This window comes from Mobula birostris, chromosome 6 (assembly GCF_030028105.1).
Source record: "Mobula birostris isolate sMobBir1 chromosome 6, sMobBir1.hap1, whole genome shotgun sequence".
Taxonomy (NCBI): Eukaryota; Metazoa; Chordata; class Chondrichthyes; order Myliobatiformes; family Myliobatidae; genus Mobula; species Mobula birostris.
In genome coordinates, this window is record NC_092375.1 from 148,346,007 (window position 1) to 148,373,423 (window position 27,417).

The following is a 27,417-nucleotide window of genomic DNA, read 5'->3' on the forward strand; positions in this document are numbered from 1 at the left end:
AAAGAAACCCTCTACAGGTCTCTGACAAATTTTACACGATGAACTAAAATAGATTATTATGTTTTATTATTTGGGCATGTTGACATCATTGACCTCACCGTAACAAGTGTAGTAATTTTCAATGCCAAATTCTCACTGGCTCAGTTGTTGATAAGGCCACTTGCTAGAGATGAAAGATACTTTTGAAAGACTCTGATGAATACAGTAAAGCATCATGAAATTGCTCATTACAAAATTGCACTATTTGCTGCCTACAAAATGCTGGAGGAATCAGCAGGTCAGGCAGCATCCATGGAAAGAAACAAACTATTGATATGATGGGGCAAGAACTTTCATCAGGACCGGTCATATGACATATGCTGGTGATATTAAGCCTGATCCTGAAGTCAATGAGCAACAACTGGTGTACAAGGCATCGTTTTCTAGGTGTGACAGGATTTGAGTGGAGGGCCAAGGCTATGCATCATCAGTGCACTGGAATGGACGGCAGGTGAATTGGAAAGGGTCCAATGTAGCTAGAAGGTGGGATTCTATATGATCCATTACTAGTCACTCAAAGCACTTCATTATTGTTGAGGCCAATGCCACTGGGCAGTAATCTCTTAGGCCAGTTGCCATTGCTCTCTTAAGCACCAGAATGATGGCGGCTGCCTTGAATCCTGCAGGGACAATGGATTGTTAGAAAGAGATATGAAAGATATCTGTTAAGACCACTGTTAGCTGGGCCACACAGTCCTTCAGCACCCAAACAGGTATGTTATCTGGTTCCGCAGCTCTGTGTGGGTGTGCCCTGGTTAGGATCCTCTTCATCTCGGCTGCGGCCAGACTGGGTGTCTGTTCCTCAGGGGGAGAGGAGCTTTTCCTCAGTGTCACATCATCGATTGCATCAAATCTTGCATAGAAGGTGTTCAGCCTACTAGGAAGGGAGTTGTCGCTGTTGTTGACTCTCAGGGTGGACTTGTAATCTGTTATGGTTTCGATACTTTGCCACATGCACGCATGTCACAAAAGTGTCTGTAAATTTTCTGTGAGTACTCTTGCTTTTCCATCGAGATGGCACGGGAGAGTGTGGCTCTTGAAGTCCTTAGAGTTGTTCTATCCCCGATCTGAAGACAGCATCCTGATCCCTAAGCGGTGCATAAAACCCTGTAGTCAGCTGTGGTTTCTGGTTTGCCCTGGCAGTGTAGTGTCTAATCACAGTAACATCCTCAATGTATTTTCCTATGTAGCCAGTCACCAATCCCACATATTCATCAATGTTGATGTGATGATCATAGATAGCCACCTCCCTGAATACACTCCCATCTGTGCTTTCAAAACAGTCCTGCGGTGCTGAGGTGGCATCGTCTAGCTAGGTGCTGATCTCCCTGTATGCTCGTTTGACTTGTTTAGCCAATGGTCTGTATGCAGATATTAGCAAAATGGATGTGTGGCTTGAGAATCCAAGGTGAAGACTAAGGCAACTTTGTAGGCTCCACAAACGTTGGTACAGACCAGGAACATTTCCTCAGCATTAGTATGGTGGGGGGGGGGGGGGTGTAAACAGCAACAATCACAATGGCAGTGAAATCCTTCACGAAGTTAGAAGGACCATTAAAATCTCTGACTACGGTGAGCACTGAGCCATTACTACTGAGGCATTCATGTACCAGTTCTTAGTGACATAACCATACAGACCTCCTCAGTGGGTCTGCTAATCGGAGATCACAATATCTCTGACTGCTGGATGAATGAGTCTGGAGTGGAAGTCTGGGAGATATATTTCTGTTAAGACCAGCACGCCGCAGTCCCTCATCTCCTATTGGTCCAAACACAGACGCAAGTAGTCCAGCTTATTTTCTAGTAATCAGATTTTAGCGAGTGGGATTGTCATGAGCATGGGCCTGCATCAAAGTCTCGCTCGAACGCCAGCATGCTTACCATGCTTCTGAGTCCTCACGCAGTGCTTCCAACGCCTGTTTCCCTGAGTAGCTATGGTAGGCCTTGGCATGGAGAGAGGACCCACTCCATGTATTAGGCCATAACTGCACAGCACCTTCAATATCTTGCTAGTCGGTGACATAGAGTTGCAGATTTTAGCGTACTTTATGATCAGCAGTGCTTTTTTGACCATAGAAAGGATGAACAGGACAAGAAATTTCAGCACTGATTGGAGCCAGAGAGGCTGCTGCGACCATTTGCATCACCATCAGACGGTCAAGTCCCAAGAACAGCAAGAATGTGTCCAACCTGAAAATAGGATAGACCGTTCCTGAGGTCAAATAAAACATCTATAAAGTCACTTAATGAGGAGACTTCTATGTATTTTAGTTTCTTGGAAACTTAGCAGTACCAGAAGTGGCAAAGACCCAGCTTCCCAAGAGCTTGCTGCTCTAAAATGTTATTGATGTTTTTTTTTGCCCAGTGCGGTCTTAGCTAATGGACCCTCTCTCATCTTTATCTGGAGCTACCAGTGATCTTCCAATTTTTGGGGCTATTTGATGAGAAGCTGCCTGCCAAGCTAACTTACATTGAGTATTTAAGGGAGGTCATATTCAGATCACATCAAGCTTTTATGTTGTGGCTTTTATATTTCTGAACGTCTAGACTTGCTGTGTCAAGGCTGGAATCCCTGAATGAAAATGGTTCAGTTACTTTGAGCTACAATGTTGATTTTGAAGATATTTTTTGCTGTAGAAATTGCCAGGTATAAAATGACTGAGGTTGGGATATGTTCGTAAATCCTCGAAATCCTCTGACCACCAACATTTAAAAGATGTCCATTATTTAAGTTAATTAAGTTTTGCAATTCTTCCTATTACAGCCAATACATTTGTAATCCCCCATGCTATGCTCTGGCATCTTTATGTCCACTCACTTATTCTGTCTGCATTCCTATTTCTCCATCCAGGGAACAGTGGATACTCAGAATCTGCTTTTTTCCAAAGATGTAATTATTTTTGCAATCTAAATGAACAAGGGGGCACTTACAAAATGTCTCAAGAACATCCAAGGCATTTTTTGATTTGTGGAGCAGTCAAGCGGCTGAAAGGTCAAATTCATTGTCTTTCACCCTCCTCCTTGTCAGACCGAGAGCTGTTCTCACAGTCATCGCAGCTTTAAAGGGATAATCCTTTAATCCAGTACTCATCTTTAAACATTAAACTGTTTCAAACTTTGTGCCATGACCAGACCACTCCAAAAATCATTCAAATAAGTCATCTAGAAATGAGTGCGTTCTTTCAGATCTCAATGGCTCAGAAAAGAATACAGTCTGGCGAACAGATCTGAACAGCTGGATTTTGTTGCTCTTGGTTAAAACCAATGCCTGTTTTAAACTTGACGGCTTATTGGAATGCTTTTGATCACTGGCAAAGATCTGCTACTGCTCGTGTCTCCTCCACCCATGAGCCAAGTTGTCCACTAAAGACAGTGAAAGCAAAATGTGATAATGAAGCACTGCCAGGAAGACTAGCTGAGACTCCGTCCTTGACCTTAGTGGCTCAACTTTGGTTTGTCATGCACACTCATTGTCAAAATGAAGATAATCAGCACGATTGAGTGATCTGCAGCATCTAACTGACAGTAGAGTTGAAGTGAGAAAAAATAATGACCTCCTGTATAAGGTGGAAGGAAAGCATATATGAACACATATTTCAAAGTAAAAGTGAACTTAATTCGGTTTACTCACCACTTTTCTTATAGAAAATAAGTTCAGTCTTGAACTCACGCTTCTCATCCAGTGCTTTCTGAATCTGGATTTTCATGACTTCATTTGTTTCTACTCCATAGAGGAATTTACAAGCGCAGCTCTTCTGCATGAGTTCAGCTCGGGCATAGCCAGTCAGTTCACAGAATCCATCAGAGCAGTACACTATTGGATACAGGTTCAAAACCTGAGCATTCCCCAGAACAAAGTTGCTGTCTGTTGGATTGAAAAATAAGAACACATGGTTGTCTTTTCTACCAAAATGGATCTCCAAATCCCCAGACAATAAAGAAATACTGTTACAACTGTTAAATACTGTTATCACTATGGAAGCAATTCCCTTACATTTCAGTCTTAAAAAATTGTGCTACCCTGTGTACGAATCCAAGGCTATATCAGACTTAGATTTACAGAATTGTTGATTACAAGACAAAAGTTGAAAGGAAATCCTCCTTATGTGGGTATGTATAATGCAAGAAAATTTGGATTATATGAAGGATTTATTTTTTAAAAACACACTGTTGTCTGCCAAGTTCAAAAGGAATCTGTAGAGAGAATCAAGAACCAGTAAGGGAAATGATACCAGTCTTTACATCTGTTCCAGGTCAGCGAGATAGAAGGGGAAATCTGTAAGTTGTCCAAAAAAATAAAAGAATACTACACACAAGAGATACTGCAGATGCTGGAAATCTAGAGCAATACACACAATGTGCTGGTGGAGCTCAGCAGGTCAGGCAGCATCTATGGATGGGAATAAACAGTTGATGTTTCGGGTAATGGTGAAAAAAGTTGGAATGCTTTTGAGAGGTGAAAAGCCAGTTTAATTTTAAATGACATATACTGTACCAAAGAAATGTAGTTTCATAAGTAATAAACCATAACCATAATTCTCTAACCATCAATAATGTTTAGAGAATTCTCAGAGACATGGCATATATGGCCAATCAAATAATCAACATTTTCTGAAATATAGGCAGAAATGAGAATGTAGGCAACAGATAACATTAGATATTGCTGCCAGAACGAAATTGTTTCTGAATAAATTCAAGGAACTGAAAGCCAGTGTTTCTGGCTTTCTGATGGCTACTGGAGTTAAGGAATTATGCAAAGTTAGCAGCCATTAATTGAAATGAAAAACCACTTCAAATGTAGTTACAGGCAATAATCAGTTTGAAATTAAAAAGGCAGTTTCACAACATAGAACATTATACCACAGTACAAGCCCTCTGGCCCATGACGTTGTGATGACCTTTTAACCTCCATCTTTTCTTACATCCATGTGCCTATCTCAGAGTCTTTTAAATGCTCCTAATGTATCAGCCCCTACCATCATTCATGATAACATTTCCATGTACCCACCAGCCTCTGTATAAAAAACCTACTTCTAATTTAGCCCCTTATATTTTCCTCCAATCACTTTAAAATTAGACCCTCTCATAGCAGCCATTTCTGTCCTGTGAAAGTCATTGGCTGTCTATTCTCTCCATGCCTCCTATCTTAAATACCTAAATCAAATCACCTCCCATCCTCATCCTCCCTCACTCCAAAGAGAAAAGCCCAAGTTCACTCAACCTATTCTCATAAGACATGCTCTTTAAACCATGCAGCATCCTGGTAAATCTCCCTTTTGCCCCCTTTATAGCTTCCACATCCTTCTTATAATGAGACAATCAAAATTCAAGACAATACTCCAAGCATGCTCTAAACAGAGTTCTGTAGAGCTGCAACATTATTCCATGGCTCTTGAACTAAATTCCCTGACTAATGAAGGCTAACACTCCATACCCCATCTTAATAACCCTATCAACTTCCACAGCAACAATGGAAGATCTATGGATGTGTACTCCAACATTCCTCTGTTCCTCCACACTGCTAAAAATACTGACATTAATCTTGTACTCTGCTTTCAAGCTTCACCTTCAAAAATGTATCACTTCCCACTTTTATAGATTGAACTCCATCTGCCACTTCTCAACCTAGCTCTGCATCCTGGCAGTGTCCTGTTGTAACCTATGACAACATTCTACACAATCCACAAAACCACAAATTTGTGTCATCTGTAAACTTACTAATCTATCCTTCCACTTCTTCATCAAAATCATTTACAAAAGCCACAAAGAGAAGGGATCCCAGGACACATCCTATGGACAGAATATTCTCCATCCACTACCACTCTCTGTCTCCTGTGGGCAAACCGATTCTCAATCCATGCAGCCAAGTTTCCCTGGATTCCATTCCTCCTGACTTTCTGAATGGGCCTACCATGGGGAACCTTGTAAAACACCTTAGTAAAATCCATACAAACCACATCCATTTCCCTGCCTTCATCAGCTTGTTTTGTCACTTCCTTGAAGAATTTGATCAGCCTCATGAGGCATGTCTTGCCCTTCACAAAGTTATGCTGATTATCCCTAATCATCAATGCTTCTCCAAATGCTTGTAAATCCTGCCTTTGAGTACCCTCTCCAATAGTTTGTTCACTTCTAACACAAGACTATAATTTCTAGGATTATCACTGTTACTTTTTTTGAACATTTGCCACCCTCCGAACTTCTGGTACTATACATGTAGACAGTGAGGATGCAAACGTCATTGCCAAAGGCATAGAAATCCTTCCTCTCACTTCCCGAAGTAACCTGGGGTATATCCTATCTAGCCCTGGGGAGTTATCTATCCAATGTTTTTCTAAAGTTTCAGCACATCCTCTTTCTTAATATCAAGATGTCCCAGCATATCAACCTGTTTTAGTTTTGTCAAGGTCCTGCTCACTGGAGTACATTGAAGCAAAGTATTCATTAATAACCTCCTCTACCTCCTCCAACTCTAGGCAAGTGTTTCCTCTTTTATCCCTGATAGATTGTATCCTCACTCTAGCCATCCTCCTGTTCTTCATGTCTGTGGAGACTACCTTGGAGTTTTCCTTAATCCTACTCACCAAGCCTTCTCATGCTCCCTTCTAGTTCACTTAAATCCCCTTCTAAGCACTTTAATGACCACCTTATACCTGTAGAGCTCTTTCTGATCATTGCCTCCTTGACGAGTAAGCTTCTTTCATTCTCTTGACTAGATGTTCCACATCTTTTGTCAACCACGGTACTTTCTCCCTACCATGTTTTCCCTGCCTCAATGGGACAAACTTATCTAGAACGCCATGCAAGTGCTCCCTGAAAACCCCTACATTTATGTTCTGCATTTCCCTGAGTACATCTGTTCCCAATTTATGACCTCAAGTTCCTGCCTAATAGCATCATAATTCTCCCACCCCCAATTTAATCTTTTCTCATACCATCTGCTCCTACCCCTATCTAAGTTGCTGATAAAGATCAGAGAGTTGTGGTCACTGTCTCTGAAATGCTCACACATTGAGGGATTTATCACCTGACCAGGTTCACTGCCTGATACTAGATCTAGTATCGTGTCCCCTTAGCTGGCCTGTCCATGAATTGTGTCAGAAAACTTAGCTGGACACACCTAACAAATTCTGCCCCATCTAAACCATTTGCACTAAGGATGTGCCAATCAATATTAAGAAAGTTGAAGTCACCTGTGATAACAACTGTGTTATTTATACAGCGTTCCAAAATCTGCCTCCCAATTGGCTCCATAGTGTTTCCATTGTATATGGGGGGGGGGGGTTGTCTATAGAATAATTCCAATAGACTGATAATTCTTTTCCTGTTTCTGACTTCCATCCACACTGACTCAATAGACAATGCCTCCACGATATCCTCCCTTTCTGCAGCTGTGATACTATCATTGATTAGCAACGTCACTCCCCCTCCTCTATTACCGCCTCCCTGTTCCTTTTGAAGCATCTAAATGCCAGAACATCCCTGCGTTGTGACAACCAAGTCTCTCTAATGTTCATAACCTCGCAGTTGCATGCACAGATCAATCAATGCTCTAAGTTCACACCTTCTAAGTTCAACACCCTTATTTCTGATACTTCTTGCATTAAAATATTTCAGCCCCTCCAATTGACGGCAATTATGCCCCATCCTTCCTCACAGTCTAACACTGTATCAATCTTTACAACAACTCTGACCCAACACTCTGGTTTTCATCCTTCACCAACCTAGTTTAAACCCTCCCCAACAGCTCTAGCAAACCTGCCTGCAATGATATTGGTTCCTCTCGAGTTCAAGTGTAATCCATCACTTTTGTACAAGTTATACCTTCCCAGAAGAGATCCTAATGAAATTCTGACCCCAACAAGTTTGTTTTCCATCGATGCTGCCTGGCCTGCTGAGTTTCTCCAGCATTGTGTGTGTGTGTGTGTGTGTGTGTGTGTGTGTGTTGCATCTGCTACAGTATATCATCCCATTCTTACCCTCAGCGATGCATGGCACAAGCTGCAATCCAGAGGTCCAGTACCCTTGAGGTCCAACTTTTCAGCTTCCCACGTAGCTCCCTATATTTGCTCTTCAGGACCTCATCCCTTTTCTTGCCTATGTTGTTAGTACTGATATGTACCATTACATCAGGCTGCTCACCCACCCCTCAAAAATGCTCCAGACACAATTTGTTACATCCTTGACCCTGGCACTTGGGAGGTAACAAACCAATCAGGAGTCTCTTTCATTTCCACAGCATTTTCTGCTCCTAACTTTCAAATCCCTTATCACCACTGGTCTCCTCTCCTTCCTGTTCTCTTTTGAGCCACAGACCCAGACACAGTCGCAGAAACCTGGTCACTGTAGGTCATTTCCCACTCCAAAAAAAACAGTATGTGAAGAAGTATTTGAATCACAAACAAGAGAAAATCTGCAGATGCTGGAAATCAAAGCAATCCACACAAAATGCTGGAGGAACTCAGCAGGACAGGCAGCATCTGTGGAAAAGGGGAAGCAGTTGACATTTCGTGCTGAGGCACCTCATCAGAACTCCCAATGTGTCCAATTAATGGGAATCCGCTGTACCTTGAAATCAGGAACTCTAAGAGGGTCTCCAAAAGAATGTCTACTTGTTGTGATGAATAAACACAAGTCTCTGAGTGATTTAGTTCACAGTCACAACAGCCATTAAAATACTGGCCTATGAAGATTTTAGTCTATGGCAGTCAATCAGATTGAAACATGTCATTCTGACTGACAAGCAAAAATGTTGGCAATACTCAACAGGTCAGGCAGCATTAACCCTGATTCCCTTTCATTGATGCTGCCTGATCTACTGAGCATTTTCACCTTTTATTTCAAAATTTCAGCTTCTGCTGATTTTATTTTTATTTTTATCTGGTGCTGACTCGTGTATTTCTGCAGATTTGTAGACTGAAGGAAGATCCAAATGAAAGGTCTTGACCCGAAAACTGACTGTCCATTTCCCTCCGTAGTTACTGTCTGACCCATTGAGTGTCACCAGTATTTGATAGTTAAGTTTGCGATAGATTAAGTATATCCAACTTCATAATTCTCTCTTCAGACCACCCTAAGATTACTGTGGATGGAGATCTTTCTGTGAGTTATAAAGGTTTCATAATAAGTTTAATTCTGCAGAGTATTTTTAGTTTTATTCATTTTCAAGATGAGGGTATTAGTGGCAATAATTGCCATCCCTAACTTCTATAGAAGATGGTGGTGATCCACCTTCTTAAGCTGCTTCAGTTATTCTGGTGAAGATGTTCCTGCAATGTTATGGAGTAGAAAGACTGAGGATTTAAATGGAACATCGCTGAAGGAATTGCAAAATAATTCCGCATCGGGATGGTGTGTGAGTTGAATTGCAACCAGCAGGTAGTAGTGTTCTCATTTTCCTGGTGCACTTGGTGATAGTTATAGGTTTGAGAGATACTCTTGGAGTAGCTGAGGTATTGGCAATATATTTTATACACTGCAGACATTGTAACTGCAGAGCATGTGGTGAGGTGAATGAATGGAATACCAATCTAGCAGGTTGCTATCTCCTGGGTGGTGATGAGTTATTGCGAGTTGATCAAGCCCAGCTCATCAGGCTAGCTACACACTATACACCAAATTCCTGACTTTTATTGGTGGAAAGAATTGAATTCCCAAGAATTGAATTGAATTGAGTTCATTAGTTTCAACTTGATCATGGACAAGGATAGATCTGGTCCTAGGGTTGAGGTTCTGAACTGGAAGAAGGCCAAAGTTGAAGAAATGAGAAAGGATCTAAAAAGCGTGGATTGGGACAGGTTGTTCTATGGCAAGGATGTGATTGGTAAGTGAGAAGCCTTCAAAGGAGAAATTTTGAGAGTGCAGAGCTTGTATGTTCCTGTCAGGATTAAAGGCAAAGTAAATAGTGTAAGGGGGTTTCGATTTTTATGTTACTGCGGAGGCTAATTAAAATGGCGTCTTTGTTATGTTAATCTGGGGAATGCGGCTTTGTTGTGTTAAACACTGAGAAAGTTTGCGCTAACAGTTTGTTTTTCCTTTAGAGTCTGATAAGAGAGTGCTATTAACCAATTGGGATAGTTGTTATGGTTTTGGTGTATTTGAAGATACTGTATGCTCGGGGTTTGGGGGCAGAAGGCAGGAGAGCGAGACAGAGGATGGACCAGGTGCTGTGAGTCCGCTAACGGGGTCAGACCCCGAGCGGGACGTTCGGTGAGGAGACGGAGACGGACTCGTGTGGAGCGTCTGGTCGACCACCATTGTTGGTCCCAGGCGGCCGGTCGAGGTGGTCCGAGGGGTCGCAGGGTGAAGAAGAAGGTCCTTGAGCTCCAACTGTTTTGTGCACGAAGGGATTGAACTTTGCTAAGTGTGGTGCCTTTTATTTTCCTTTTATATTTTATTCTCTTTTAATTATATAGTTCCAGTAATATCTATAAACTGTAAATCATTTAATTGCATCTGGTGTATTGTCTGTTATTTGGGCGGGGTGGGGTACCTCACACAGCATCCACACAAACGAATTATCCAGTTTGGCGGGGCCGAGGCTGTTTCTCTAGACGACAGCGAGCCGAGCGACCCTGAGGGTGGCCAGGGGGGCTACAATAGGAATAAGGAACCTTGGTTCTCAAGGGATATTGCAACTCTGATAAAGAAGAAGAGAGAGTTGTATGACATGTATAGGAAACAGGGAGTAAATAAGGTGCTTGAGGAGTATAAAAAGTGCAAGAAAATACTTAAGAAGGAAATCAGAAGGGCTAAGAGAAGACATGAGGTTGCCTTGGCAGTCAAAGTAAAGGATAATCCAAAGAGCTTTTACAGATACATTAAGAGTAAAAGGATTGTAAGGGATAAAGTTGGTCCTCTTGAAGATCAGAGTGGTCGGCTATGTGCGGAACCAAAAGAAATGGGGGAGATCTTAAATGGTTTTTTTGCGACTGTATTTACTAAGGAAACTGGCATGAAGTCTATGGAATTAAGGGAAACAAGTAGTGAGATCATGGAAACTGTACAGATTGAAAAGGAGGAGGCGCTTGCTATCTTGAGGAAAATTAAAGTGGATAAATCCTCAGGACCTTACAAGGTGTTCCCTCGGACCTTGAAGGAGACTAGTGTTGAAATTGCAGGTGCCCTGGCAGAAATATTTGAAATGTCTGTGTCTACAGGTGAGGTGCCGGAGGATTGGAGAGTGGCTCATGTTGTTCCGTTGTTTAAAAAAGGATCAAAAAGTAATCTGGGAAATTATAGGCCGGTAAGTTATTGGAGGGAGTACTAAGAGACAGAAACTACAAGCATTTGGACAGACAGGAACTTATTAGGGAGAGTCAACATAGCTTTGTGAGTGGTAGGTCATGTTTGACCAATCTATTGGAGTTTTTTGAGGAGGTTACCAGGAAAGTGGATGAAGGGAAGGCAGGTGATGTTGTCTACATGGACTTCAGTAAGGCCTTTGACAAGGTCCCGCATGGGAGGTTAGTTAGGAAAATTCAGTCGCTGGGTATACATGGAGAGGTGGTAAATTGGATCAGACATTGGCTCAGTGGAAGAAGCCAAAGAGTGGTAGTAGAGAATTGATTCTCAGAGTGGAGGCCTGTGACTAGTGGTGTGCCACAGGGATCAGTGCTGGGTCCATTGTTATTTGTCATCTATATCAAAGATCTGGATGATAATGTGGTAAATTGGATCAGCAAATTTGCTGATGATACAAAGATTGGAGGTGTAGTAGACAGTGAGGAAGGTTTTCAGAGCCTGCAGAGGGACTTGGAACAGCTGGAAAAATGGGCTGAAAAATGGCAGATGGAGCTTAATACTGACAAGTGTGAGGTATTGCACGTTGGAAGGACAAACCAACGTAGAACATACAGGGTAAATGGTAAGGCACTGAGGAGTGCAGTAGAACAGAGGGATCTGGGAATACAGATACAAAATTCCCTAAAAGTGGCGTCACAGGTAGATAGGATCGTAAAGAGAGCTTTTGGTACATTGGCCTTTATTAATCAAAGTATTGAGTATAAGAGCTGGAATGTTATGATAAGGTTGTATAAAGCATTGGTGAGGCCGAATCTGGAGTATTGTATTCAGTTTTGGTCACCAAATTACAGGAAGGATAGTAATAAGGTTGAAAGACTGCGGAGAAGGTTTACAAGGATGTTGCCAGGACTTGAGAAAGTCAGTTACAAAGAAAGGTTGAATAGGTTAGGACTTTATTCCCTGGAGCGTAGAAGAATGAGGGGAGATTTGATAGAGGTATATAAAATTATGATGGGTATAGATAGAGTGAATGCAAGCAGGCTTTTTCCACTGAGGCAAGGGGAGAAAAAAACCAGAGGACATGGGTTAAGGGTGAGGGGGGGAAAGTTTAAAGGGAACATTAGGGGGGGTTTCTTCACACAGAGAGTGGTGAGAATATGGAATGAGCTGCCAGATGAGGTGGTAAATACGGGTTCTTTTTTAATATTTAAGAATAAATTGGACAGATACATGGATAGGAGGTGTATGGAGAGATATGGTCCGTGTGCAGGTCAGTGGGACTAGGCAGAAAATGGTTCGGCACATAGTGACATATAGGTTGGTGAGGATGAAGTCAAGTGGTTTGCTTATCACCTGCAATACCATGTATAAAGTACAAAGTAAATCTGTTATCAAAGTACATACATATCACTATATACAACCCCAAGATTCATTTTCTTGCAGGCATTCACAGTAAATACTATAGAATCGATGAATAAATGCACACAACAAAATGGATAACCAGTGTGCAAAAGACAACAAACCGTGCAAGTACGAAAAGAAGAATACCCAAAATAATAATAATAAATAATTAAGCAATATATAAACATCAAGAACGTGAGATGAAGAGTCCTTAAAAGTGAGTCCATAGGTTAAGGGAACAGTTCAGTGATGGGGGCGAGTGAAGTTATCCCCTCTGGTTCAAGAGTCTGATGGTTGAAGTGTAATAACTGGTCTTGAACCTGGTGATGTGGGTCCTGAGGTTCCTGGTCCTCCTTCCTGATAGTAGCAGAGAGAAGAGCGCATGGGTAAGATGGAGGGAGTCTTTGATGATGGATGCTGCTTTCCTGTGACAGCACCATTTGTAGATGTGCTTAGTGGTGGGGAGGGCATTACCTGTGAGGGACTGGGCTGTATCCACCACTTTTTGTGGCTTTTCCATTCAAGGACATTGGTGTTTCTGTACCAGCCTGTGATGAAATCCATCAGTATACGCTCCATCACGACACTATAGAGGTTAGTTAAAGTTTTAGATGACATGTTGAATCTTCGCAAACTTCTAAAAGAATAGAGGCACTGCTGTGCTTTCTTTGTATTGGCACTTGCATACTGGACCCAGGGCAGATCCTCTGAAATGATAACACCGAGGAACTTCTGGTTAAGACCGAATGTATGTGACAGCTCTCTGGTAGTCAATAAGCTAAGAAATCTGATTTTAAAAAATCACTAAAAATACCTTTTTTGAGATAAATTATGTTAAATTATTGCTGCAAACAGTGAACGGTTGAGTGAGGGCGAGGCGAGTTCAGGGGGTAAGCTAATGATGTATGCTGAAGATTTCATTGCAGATAGAGTTCCAATGCCCCAAGAGTGAGGTTGAGCACTGAAAGGAGGAGTTGGGGCCTGGACAAAGAAGTTCCAATGCTCGTTCAACTGGCCTGGGTGTGGGATTGGATCGCTCTGGGAACCAAAATGATTGTAAGAGCCTGAGAGCAGTTTCAGACTGTGTGATGGAATCTGGGCTTGAAGTGAGTCGCTGCTGGGGCAGGCATGGCCTAGGCCCGAAGCCTTTTGCAGCAGCAGTGACTGGGTCCTAGTGCGATGTACCTACACTGTTCAGGCAATTTACGTGCTGGCCCAGGGCCCAGGGCCCAGATTGGAGGCGAGAGCCAATTTTGCTTGCTTTCTGTGATCTTCACTGCTCTCTTCAGGGTTCAGAGCCTTTCACTGTTCTGTTGTTGGGTCAATCTAAACACCAGCCGAGATAGACCGATAAAGCAGGGTGAGAGTCGGTATGAGAGCTGACTTTGCTCACTCTCCCCCGTGGTTATCTCCACGGCCCAGATAGACCGATAAAACAGGGTGTCAGTCGGTACGAGAGCTGACTTTGCTCGCTCTCCCCAGCGGTGATCTCCACGGCGCTGAGGCTATGAAGACTGCCCAGGCTGCTATGCTCCATGCCCGCTAATATGATGAAGTGATCAGTGAGGCTTTGGGCCTACTCTGGGCTGCTCCCGGGTTCAGATCTGAGGACTCATTTTCAGTTCGGAACGCTGTTGATCGCTTCAATTATTTGCGAGACTTTTTTTCTTCCTTCTTTGCACATCGAGAGTTGTTCTTTTATTTTTATTTATATTATTTTCTTTCTTTAATTGGGTACTTTTTGGTTTCTTGCTTTGTGGCTACCTGTGAACAAGCAAATCTCAAGTTTGTATCATTTATTCTCTGATAATAAATGAATCTTGAATTTAAAGTTGTTGATTCTCTCCATCTCTGATCCCCTGATGAGGACTGGCTCATGGACCTCTGGTTTCCTCCTCCTGTAGTCTATAAACAGCTCCTTAATCTTGCTGGCATTGGGTGAGAAGTTGTTATTGTAGCACCCCTCAGCCAGATTTTCAGTCTCCCTCCTATATACTGATTTGTCACCACCTTTGATTTTGGCCAGCGGCAGTGGTGTCATCAGCAAACTTAAATATGGCATCGGAGCAGTGCTTAGCATAAAGCACAAGTAAAAGAGAGTACTAGGTATAAAGCAAGTAGAGCAGGGGGCTAAGCTCACAGCCTTGTGGAGTACCAGTGCTGATGGTGACTCTGGAGGAGATGTTGTTGCCAATCTAAACTGGCTGGTGTCTGCAAGTGAGGAAATTGAGGATCCAGTTGTAAAAAGAGGTATTGAGACCTATGTCTTGGAACTTATTGATTAGTTTTGAGGGGATGATAGTATTGAATGCTGAGATGTAGTCAAAGTACTGAGAGAGTGAACCCTCACAAGGCGGAAGGTCCCGATGGAGTACCTGGTAAGGCTCTGACAACCTGTGCCAACCAACTAGCGGGAGTATTCCAGGGCATTTTCAACCTCTCACTGCAATGGGTGGAAGTTCCCACTTGCTTCCAAAAGGCAACAATTATACCAGTGCCTAAGAATAATGTGGGCTGCCTTAATGACTATCGCCTGGTAGCACTCACATTGACAGTGATGAAATGCTTTGAGAGGTTGGTCATGACTAGACTGAACTCCTGCCTCAGCAAAGACCTGGACGCATTGCAATTTGCCTATTGCCACAATAGATCAATGGCAGACGGAATCTCAATGGCTCTCCATGCGGCTTTAGATCACCTGGACAACACAAACACCTTCGTCAGGATGCTGTCCATCGACTATACCTGAGCATTTAATACTATCATTCCCACAACCCTGATCGAGAAGTTGCAAAACCTGGGCCTCTGTACCTCCCTCTGCAAATGGATCCTTGACTTCCTAACCAGAAGACCACAATCTGTGCGGATTGGTGATAACATATCCTCCTTCCTGATGATCAACACTGGTGCACCTCAGGGATTTGTGCTTAGCCCACTGCTCTACTCTCTATATACACATGACTGTGTGGCTAGGCATAGCTCAAATACCATCTACTGTATAAATTTGCTGACAATACAACCATGGTTGGTAGAATCTCAGGTGGTGACGAGGAGGCATACAGGAGTGAGATATGCCAACTAGTGGAGTGGTTCCACAGCAACAACCTGGCACTCAATGTCAGTAAGACCAAAGAGCTGATTGTGGACTTCAGGAAGGGTCAGGTGAAGGAACACATACCTATCCTCATTGAGGGATCAAAAGTGGAGAGAGTGAGCAGCTTCAAGTTCATGGGTGTCAAGATCTCTGAGGATCTAACCTGGTCCCAACATATCGATGTGGTCATAAAGAAGGCAAGACAGCGGCTATACTTAATTAAGAGCTTGAAGAGATTTGGCATGTTAACAAATACACTTGAAAACTTCTATAGTTGTACCATGGAGAGCATTCTGACAGGCTGCATCACTGTCTGGTATGGAGGGGGCTACTGCACAGGACCGAAAGAAGCTGGATTAGGTTGTAAATCTAGTCAGCTCCATCTTGGGTACTAGCCCACAAAGTACCCAGGACATCTTCAGGGAGCAGTGTCTCAGAAAGGCAGCGTTCATTATTAAGGACCTCCAGCATCCAGAGCATGCTTTTTCTCACAGTTACCATCAGGTAGGAGATACAGAAGCCTGAAGGTACACACTCAGAGATTCAGGAACAGCTTCTTCCCCTCTGCCATCCAATTCCTAAATGGACATTGAATCTTTGGACACATCTCACTTTCTTTTAATATACAGCATTTCTGTTTTTGCATGTTTTAAAAATCTATTCAATATACATAATTGATTTACTTGTTTATGTATGATTATTATTTTTAAATTTTATTTATTATTGTTTTTTTCTCTCTGCTAGATTATGTATTGCATTGAACTGCTGCTGCTAAGTTAAAAAATTTCACGTCACATGCTGGTGATAATAAACTTGATTCTGATTCTGATTCTGAAGAGCATCTTGATGTATGCATCTTCACTGTCCAGATGTTCCACTGTGTGAAGAGCCAATGAAATGGCATCTGCTGCTGACCTGTTGTGACGGTAGGCAAACTGGAGTGGAATCAAGTCGCTCCTCATGAAAGAACTCATATGTTTCATCACCAACCTCTCAAAGCCCATCCGACAGATCTGTCCTTCAGGACTTTGCTAGAGTAGATTCTGTGTCCTTGCTACTTTCACCATTTTATTCCAAGTGTTTTCGAATGTGGAGGAGCACTGATTCTATAGCTGAGGGTGGACAGAGGTGGTAATCTAGGTTTGGCCTGAAGACCTGAGACTACATGGGATCTGGAGACCATGTAGAGGACTGTCAGTGATACTCTCTCCAGTCTGTGTGGCTCTGGTGAAGCTGTGCAGCTGATGTAACAGGATGTACCTAAAGATAATGACAGGGTAGTCTGCTGCTTTCTTTATAAGATACAATTCTCGGGGTGTGAATATGTCAGGCTGTTGTTCAACTAGCCTGTGGAACAACCGTCCTAATTTAATACCAGTCCTTGGAGATGGACAAGAGGTAACACAGATGTCTGACATTTTCTGGGCAGAGCTCCAACCAGATAGTTTGGACTGCTCTGTTTGTTAAGGTCAAGGTCACTGTCATCCTAGATCATTCTAGGTGTCAGTAGATGAATTCGGTCATGTATTTGCTCAGGATGTTCCAAGTGCCATACTAGAGTTCAAAATAAAATCCTCAACTTGGATAAAGGGACAGCATGAGTCTCTGACTATAGAAAAGCTCCGTGCTCTTGCTCACTTTACACACATCTTTACAAGAATCAGCTTACCACCAGATCAGTTCTACCTTGTTGAAGAGAAACTACCGAGAGGGCACAGATCAGTAGAAAGTGCAGCATGTGATATGCGCACGGCAAGGGCCAACTAAAAGCAAAGACATGATTCTCCAGAGGTGGTGCCTTGGGTGTTGGCTGAAGAATAAGTGTTGGACAAGGCACCATTTAAAAGGCTATGGGAGAGATGAGATCTAGTGTGTCTTATCTAAACAACAGAACATCTCGAGTGCTGCGGGAGCCTCCTCTCACTACACTGGCACTGATTTCACCATCCGCCTCCCCCCGCCAACCTTTTACACTTCTCCAGCCCAAACATCACATTCAACCCTTCTCTCTCTCCTCTCCCTTCATAGATCCATCCCACTATGTTACACTCCCCTGAGCCTTCTCTTCCACTGCACTCTTCTGACTTCAAACCTGACCCAGTTCCAATCCCTGCTGGGATTTTACCATTCCTGACCCCTGAACTCCCCCTCTCCAATGCAGAGCACTCCTCAGGAGAGGCCTCACATTCATAGTCTTTCACTCACACCTCAACAAGTTCTGAGCCTGTCCTGATGGCAGCCATTCCATTATCTTTGCCTCCATGCTTAATTCATGATAAGAAATCCTCACCCTCCAATGATAACCCTTTCTCTGAACCCTAATACTCCTCTTCCTTACGGACAATCCCCTTCTGGCCTTTTATATTCTCTTGACTCTTCATTTCCAACTGTCCCAGAGACATCACTCAACTTGACTTCTCTGCTCTCCTCATCCCCTCCGGGTGAGCAGTTCTCAACTTGCCTCTCAGCAATGTTTCATCATCAAACCCACAGGCATGGCAGCATCATTGTGGTCTGGTGGATGGCCCTGATCTTGCAGAGGGTAGATAGCCCTTGGAAACCTCCTGAAATCTGTCCCAGACCATGATCCCATCAATGAACAGCAGATCTCTTCTTCACAGCCTTTAACCTGATAGTGCCCCAACCCACCATTTTCTGCATTTATCTCCTTCTCCTTTCCATTCTGGTAGACCCACTATTTTTGCCTCAGACCTCAGCTCTATTCTTTCTTTTGTTCATTCCATCCCACTTACATCCATAAAACCATAAGACAGAGGAGCAGAACTAGGCCATTCAGGCCATCGAGTCTGCTCTACCATTCCATCATGGCTGATCCTGGATCCCACTCAACACTGTACACTTGCCTTCTTGCCATATCCTTTGATGTCCTGACCAATCAGGAAATGATCAACTTCTGCCTTAAATATACCCATGACCTTGGCCTCCACTGCAGTCTGTGGCAGAGCATTCCACAGATTCACTACGCTCTGGCTAAAAAATTCTTCCTTACCTCTGTTGTAAAGGGTCGCCCCTCAAATTTGAGGCTGTGCCCTCTAATTCTGGATACCACTGCCATAGGAATCATCCTCTCCACATCCACCCTATCTAGCCCTTCCAACATTTAGTAGGTTTCAATGAGACCCGCCCTGCATTCTTCTAAATTCCAGTGAGTACAAGCCCAAAACTGCCACAGATGTGGCAGTTTTGTTCATATGTTAACCCCTTCATTCCCAGAATCATCTTCGTGAACCTCCCCTGGACTCTCTCCAATGATAACATGTCCTTTCTGAGATACGGGGCCCAAAACTGTTGACAATACTCTAAGTGCAGTCTGACTAGTGTCTTATAAAGCCTCAGCCTTTTTCCTTGCTTTTATATTCTATTCCTCTTGAAATAATGCCAACATTGTATTTGCCTCCTTTACCACAGAATCAATCTGTAAATTAACCAACTGGGAGTCTTGCACGAGGATTCCTAAGTCCCTCTGCTCCTCTGATGTTTGAATTTTCTCCCCATTTAGGTAATAGTTCGCACTGTTTTTCCTTTTACCGAAATGCATTATCATACATTTCCATCTGTCACCTCCTTGTCCATTCTTCCAATTTGTCTGTCCTGCTGCAATCGCATTGCTTCCTCAGCACTACTTACCCTCCACCTATCTTCGTATCATCCACAAACTTTGCCTTCAAAGCCTTCAATTCCATTATGTAAATCACTGATAAACAATGTGAAAAGCAGCAGTCCCAATACTGACTCCTGAGGTCACCGGTAGCCAACCAGAAAAGGCCCCTTTTATTTCCACTCACTGCCTCCTGCCTGTCAGCCATTCTACTACCCATGGCAGCCTCTTTCCTGTAACAGCATAGGTTCTTATCTGTTAAGAAGCTTAATGTGTGGCACCTTATAAAACGCCTTCTGAAAATTCAAGTAAATGACATCTACTGCCTCTCCTTTGTCCACCCTGCTTGTTACTTCCTCAATGACTTGCATATCCTTCGCTATAATGCCAACTTCTGATTCCCTGGCCCCACCATTCATCTTCACCATGAATGCCCAGGTTTTATGCACCTCTATCCCCTGCTGAGGAAAGTCATATGGCATTCTATTTCAATGTGGAATGAAGATCTAATCATATCCTCTCCACTAATTCACCTGACAGAATGTTGTTACACCGAATAACTTCTCTTTTGGTTCCTGTCACTTGCAAGAAATCATAGGTGTAGCCTTGGGCTCTCCCATGGGCACTAACCATGTCTGCCTTTTTGCTGGCCCTGTGGAAGAATTTCTGTCCCAAACCTTTTCTGGCACCACTCCCCAACTCTTTTCTTCCATGTCAACAGCCCCATTGATGCTGCCTCCTGCTCTCAATATTATCACCTTTGCTATTAACTTCCACCCCTCCTTCAAATTCACTTGGACCATTTCTGACTACTCTTTCCCTTTTCTTGATCTCCGTATTTCAGCTTCAGGAGACAAACTATCCACATATATTTACTATAACCAAACAACTCTCACGACTACCTTGACCACACTTCCCACCCAGTCTCTTGTAAGGACGCCATTCTTTTCTCTCAGTTTTTCATGTCTGCCACATCAGTTCTCAAGATGATGTTTTTCACTCCAGGGCATCTGAAATAACCTGAGGGGAACTTGTTGTGAGTAACTCTCTTCCTCCTGGTACTCTTATGGCTTAGTGTAGCAGAGGCTGCCTGTGAGACTGGCATTGGGCAGGCCTCAGTGACTGTTGCATCTGCTCAGTGCTGAGGTGAAGGGCTCAGGCTGCGCCATGGATGGTCCAATGAGCTTGTGCCAACGCTGGATCTCTGCATAGACTCTGGATTCTATGTTGCCTCTCATCACCTCCTACAATGGAAGCTGCTGTTCGCCTCACCTCCCACCCCGTTTATTCTGCCCAGAGTTGCAGAGAGTTATTAAAACTGGTCAACAACTGCTCTGCACGCGACCACAAGAGACTGCATAAAGTTGTGGAGCCAGCACAGCACATCACGGAAACCAGCCTCCTCCCCCCTCCCCCACCCCCCGCCATGGACTCTGTCTGTACTACTTGCTGCCTCAGTAAAGCAGTAATCAAAGATCCCACCCACCCTAGGTATTCTCTCTGAAGTGTTTACCAGCAGCCTCAAGGATAGCTTATATCTCACTGCTTTATGACTATTGAATTTTTCCCTAGTTTAATAATATTGACTCTTGACCTCATAATCTACCTTGTATGACCTTGCACCTCATTATTTACCTGTGGCTGTTACGCTTCATTCTGTGCTCTGTCATTGTCTTACCTTGTACCAACTCAATGCACTGTATGAACGTAAGCGAGTCAAGCTTTTCATTGTAACTTGGTACGCCTGACAATACCAAACCAATTCCAATTCCAGTCTCTCTGCAGGAACAAGCAGCTACTGTTTGTTAGCCACTGCAATGATCACCCTGGCCTGCCCAATACCACTTCTCAGAGGATGTCTCCCCACACCAAGCCAAGGGCGTTTCCTTCCATTGGGTGTACCCGAAGAAAGGAGAGGCCTATAAAAGAGAAATGACCATAAAAGCAGGCCAAATGTTCTTGAAATCATATTTAAGAAACAGCTTTATATGGTACAACACCATTCAACGCTATTCACAGAAGAACACCTAAAGACAGTAACAAGTTCATTACTACTGATGTGTAAGCAACATATTTTAAAAACACATAGTTGTGAGCTTTGCTACAGTTATAGTCACTAGCAGAGATTCCACAGATGAAATCACTTCATGAATGTTCTTGAATTCTGCCTTTATTTCACAAAACATCAGAATCCGAATCAGGTTTATTATCACTGAGGTGGTACAAGTAAGTAAGTAGTGCAAAAAGCAAAAAGAGAGCAAAAGTAGTGAGGTATCAATATCAAAATGGACCAAAAACATACTTTGACTACTGTCTGAAATAGTTCTCAGTTCTTACTGATTTTAGTAATTGGAGGAACCCATAGAACACACTAATATAATAAATATTCCAAGGACATGCTCTCTTTTCATGGTGTTACCACCAAGGAGGAGGTACAGGAGCCTGAAGGCACACACTACATTTCAGGAACAGCTACTTCCCCTCTGCCATCAGATACCTGAATGGACAATGAACCTATGAATACTACCTCACTATTTTTCTTTTTTAGCTATCTTTGTTCTAATTACTGAACTTAATTTTTATATATATAGTGGATTCCAGCTAATTCAGCCACCAGTTAATCGGGGGAGCCTCTTATTTGGGACAACTCTCAAAGAACAAAAACAAATTCAGAAAATAGGCAGGTTTCCCTTCATTTATTTGTGACAATATACCACTTAATTGGGACAAGAGACTGTCGTTGAACATTTTCTAACTAGCATCAGCCGTGTGCATGTTGCGTGGCCATTGTGTACATCATGCTTAGAGTGAACAGTTTTTAAATAGCATCAATGCATGCGTTTGTGTTCAGAAAGCAGAGATTTTTGTCACTGAATAACCAGTAGGACAATTCAGAATTGTTAAGCTCACTGTGGTTTCAAGCATTCAGACTTGGAAATGCCAGAAACAGCCAGGAATGAAAAGGAAACAATTTCACTACTTCAACAAGTTAGGATCTACAAAGAATTTGAAGGTATCAGCAAATGTGTTGAATGTTAACTTTGGTCCCCACCAGGCACTTAGCTCTAACCCATGGATCCAAGTAACTTTTTGCATGTGACAAATACAGATCATACTTAGAATGATCTTGCAATAAGCCAATCAATAGAGTCAATCATCTACCATTCTGTTGGCAGTAATCCTTTAAAATTCTGATAAAATATGCTCCCAGCATTTCCTTTATCTAATATATTACATAAAACTGGTATCGTGCATCACGCTGTGGTCACTATGGCTTGTTTAACAACAAGTAAAAGAAAGGGATAACACCTGAAATCATTTCCTTAATTTTCAAAATGTATTCACACTTACTGCTTCTGCTTTGTCCACGGAAAAATCTCAGATATTAATGATTAAAATCCCCACTGTGATGACTTGTTGCAAATAACACAGTGCGCATCATTATTCGCAGTTCTTCAGATAACAAAACATACAATTTCTATCAGAAGTATCACCTAGATATGCTAAAACATGGGTTGCTGTTTGATGAAAATATTGCTAGCTTAACAGGCAAAAGACAATAACCATCTCTAATGAAGGAACCACCACCTCCCCCTCAATGATCTTTGATGAAACCGCATTGCTTGATAGCCACTATCAACATCATGGAAGGGTCAAACACTCAGTTGGAATAGCCATGTATATGCTCTGGACATGAAATTAGAATAAAGGATCAATATCTTTTATTGAGTTTATCTGATTCAATCAAGCCTCTACATCACCAACAAAGTTGGGAGTATGATGGAATATTCTCCACTTGCCTTGATGAAAGCAACTGCAACAATATTCAGGAGGACTTGCACTACTCAAGTGAAAACAGTTAACTTGACTAAAATTTCACTCATCTCCCTAAAAACTTAATATCTGTGGAATGATAGGACCAATTTTAGAATTGGACATTTGTGAAATAGGTCAAATCAAAGAGAACACAGATGGAAAGAATGAATGGTTACTACAAACACAATTTGAAATTTTACATTTATAATCAGGAAGTTTGAAAAAAATTAGGTAGTACTGGCTGCAAACCATCTGCCAATCTGACTGGTGTTCATTTTCAGACAGAAAACGGTGTCCAAAATAATGTAGTTAAATCTTTTAACATCTGCAACGTTGACAAACACATTTGCTATTACTGCCCTCCTAAAGCAATTCTCTCTCCATGAAAATGTTTTCCTTCTTATATTAAATTAGTACCTAGCATTGACATTTATTAATTTAAAGAAAACATGTACAGCCAAATTATATTATTGGTGATAATATTGTTGTATTTTGCTTAGCATTAATTTTCACCTCCAAAATGAGATTCAAATAGAATACATTAAAATTAACCAAACCCATGGACTTAATGAACTCTTAGGATTTCTACATGGCAACAACAATAACAATAACAAGTATAAAGACAAAATAATTCACCTTGGCTGAAGTTTGAGTTTGTAAAGTGAACAAGTGAACCAGATCAGTTTCTACGCATTACGCTGAGGTTAAATTAATGAGGTCAGCCATGTTCATTAACATCTGATTTCCACCACAAAGGGCTGAGTTGTGGCTGTAATGTGTAAGTGAATTGGGACTTTCAAGGTGCGCAACACACATCAAAGTTGTTGGTGAACGCAGCAGGACAGGCAGCATCTCTAGGAAGAGGTACAGTCGAGATGCTGCCTGGCCTGCTGCGTTCACCAGCAACTTTGATGTGTGTTGCTTGAATTTCCAGCACCTGCAGAATTCCTCGTGTTTGCGTTTTCAAGGTGGGCTTTGTTTTGTGGTTTGAGCCAGATTAGTATTAACTGGAAGAGCTGTAATTACTTGTCATGTCTACTCTACATTGTCAACCAGCCACTGAAAAATTAATCCTGATATATTTATCTTACTGCTAGCGGCAAAAATTCCACCTCTATCAAGGGGCTTAGACTCCTAATTTAAATTCAAAAAGAGTCATAGGAGGCAGTGGCTAAATTATGATCAGAGTGTACTTTCAGTACTGCATTCACTCCATGCACTATGAGACACACAGAACATGAGCTGGAGGTCCCTAAAGATAGAGTCATTCTGAAGAAATGAGTGACGAAAACTTGGTGAGGGTTGGGGTGTGCGGGGGGGGGGGGGTGGTGGCGCGAAGAGACAAGATTCTTTCTGGATGAATGAACCAAAGTGAGCTGAAGGGTCTTTTTCATCTCTAATTACTTTATGAACTCACTGGCTTTCAGCCTGAATTCAGGGCTGATTGTGAGCTGTCCTTTCTAATGAAGTCAGCCAGCATTTGATACTTTTCCATTTGACATGTACCAGAAGGTGAATGTGACTATGAAGCCAATTGCCTCGAATTTCAATAAATTTATGCGCTTGTGTTTACTTATTTCAAGTAATTTCTGAGAAGAAGGAACTTGATTAAGTATATTAGGAAATATACATTCTTTCTCACTGACCTATTGTTACAACTGATTTTCCTTAATTAAATGCTATTCATTGAACCAGCTTGTTCTAAACTTTTAGAACAGATTCTGAATCATCCTAATTTATGCAGTTTGCCTAATGATTTAACGTTTGTCCAGACCTGAAGATGTTGTGCACAGTTGCAGCTTACCCTAGTATCTCACTGAAGATATAGTTTTGCTGTCAATGAGCTCAGTGAATCATTGAGAGAATCACAATGGTCCTGATCCAGCCTTAACTCAATAACACATACATTGATTTTCTAATAAAGTCATTTGCATGGGAGTCACTGTAGACCTTTAACTTGATCTTTGATGATTATCATAAACTATTTAAGTATCAGGTCAGAATTATGGCAAGGATATCATGAGGTTAAATGAGGAGGGAACAGAACCCTCCAATCCTAGTCAATAATTAATAAGAATAAAGTCAGTCTACTAAATTCATCATAAAACATTAACAAGAATGCCTGTGAGTCACTTCTGTAAGTGCTCTCATTAAGGATAGATAAATCCTCACAGAACAATTGATGTCAAAGAGCTAAATAAAACAATTCTGATGAAAGATTATCAACCTGAAAAATAAACCCTGCTTCTCCCTACACCGATCCTTCCTGGCTTATTGAACATTTTCTGCTGTTTTTAAAAACATCTGAAGCTAATTTTCTCCCAAAATATACCTTAAAATGAGGCTTTATAATTAATTAATTAATTGACTTATTTAGAGATACACCACAGAACAGGCCCTTCCAGCCCATTGGTCTGCCTCGCCCAGCAATCCACTAATTTAATCCTTGCTTAATCACAGAACAATTTACATTGACCAATTACCCTACTAACCAGTATGACTTTGGACAGTGGAAGGAAGATGGGGCACCCGGAGGAAACCCATGCTCATGTGGAAAGAACGTACAAATTTTCTTACAGAAGACTCTGGAAGTGAACTCTGATGCCCCAAACTGTAAGAGCGTCGCACTAATCGCTACGCTACCGTGGCGCTCTACATGACATTCTACTGTTATGTGCTGACTACAGATATCTTTACATTTTCACTCCAAACATTCCATCAGTGATCAATCTGAGGTTACTACGCAGAGCCCTATCCCTTATTTTGATGCCTTTGTCCTTGAAAGCGAACAAAACATATAGTCACACACAAAACGCTGGATGATCTCATCAGGCCAAGCAGTGTCTATGGAGGAAAGTGCAGTCAATTTTTCGGCCGATACCCTTCAGGAAGTGTCTTGGCCCGAACCGTTGATCGTAATTTCTTCCATAGATGCCGCCTGGCCTGCTGAGTTTATCCAGCACTTTGTGTGTGTTGTTTGGATTTCCAGCATCTACAGGTTGTCTTTTGTTTGTGAAATATATGGCCAGTTTGAAGACAGCTGTATGGAAAGAACACACAGTAGAGATAAGACACAGTATGGTTAGGCAGCAAATGTTTCAATAAATAACAAATTCATCTTAAAAGGCCTTACAACTAAATCGTCCTAAAATAAAACTGGAAAGTTGTTTAAACCCTTCGGTATTTTTGCTTCAAAACAATTCTAGAAAGGCTGCAGTGTTATCATGCATGTGCAATATTGAATGTAGCTGAAAATACTTAAATACTATAAGCACGGAAAATGGATCAATTAGCACTTGTTTTTCTGGGCATTATGTGCTCCAGTTTTGACCAAACCCAGAATAGACTGCACTAGAGATCGTTTCCAGATAGGATAGAGGCAGGCACCACAAAATTAGGCCAGGTATTTCTGTGCTTTATTCACATTAACATGCCCAGTGTTTTCCCAAGCTAGGCATGCTCCAAATAATGCCATCATTCAAGTAACAATTATTTCCTCCCTCACTGATATAATTTGGAGCAGAAACTCACAGCTTACCATCATCAGGAAACAGAGCAAGTCAAATTGAGAACACGTCGCACTAGTGTGTTTTTTTTGAAACATAAAGGGAGATTCTGCTGACCACAGGAGACAAGAAAAGCACCTTCAGAAGGCACTGCAAGGTTCACAGAGTGTGTTACAACTAACAGTAAGAGCTTTCTCCAGCAGTTAGTTGCTCAGATTCTGACTCAATAAGAGTCTGTGGTAATAATACCAGTGGCGTTGTTGTGGCCACAGATGTCTTCTCATGTCCTCTTGTCCTAGACTCCCCTACCATGGGAAATAACTTTGTCATGTCTAACCTGTTCAGGCCTTTTAACATTTGGAATGTTGCTATGAGAGCCCCCTCATTCTCCTGAACTCCAGGGAATACAGCCCAAGAGCTACCAGACGTTCCTCATATGGTAATCCTTTCATTCTTGGAATCATTCTCGTGAATCTTCTCTAAACCCTCTCCAATGTCAGTTTATCCTTTCTAAAATAAGGAGCCCAAAACTGCACACAATACTCCAGGTGTGGTCTCATGAGTGCCTTATAGAGCCTCAACATCACATCCCTGCTTTTATATTCTATATCTCTAGAAATGAATGCCGACATTGCATTCGCCTTCTTCACCACCAACTCAACCTGGAGGTTAACCTTTAGGGTATCCTGCACAAGGAC

General features: G+C 42.1%; 1 protein-coding gene across 1 annotated transcript in view; it reads right to left on the reverse strand.

The window, feature by feature from the left end:
* The window catches only part of kcnh3 (potassium voltage-gated channel, subfamily H (eag-related), member 3), a 636,348-nt gene that overhangs the window by 406,719 nt on the left and 202,212 nt on the right, over positions 1-27,417 (reverse strand). The window contains exon 2 of the mRNA XM_072259611.1: positions 3,671-3,904. Coding sequence (XP_072115712.1) covers positions 3,671-3,904 — 234 coding nt within the window. The remainder of the gene's footprint in view (positions 1-3,670; positions 3,905-27,417) is intronic.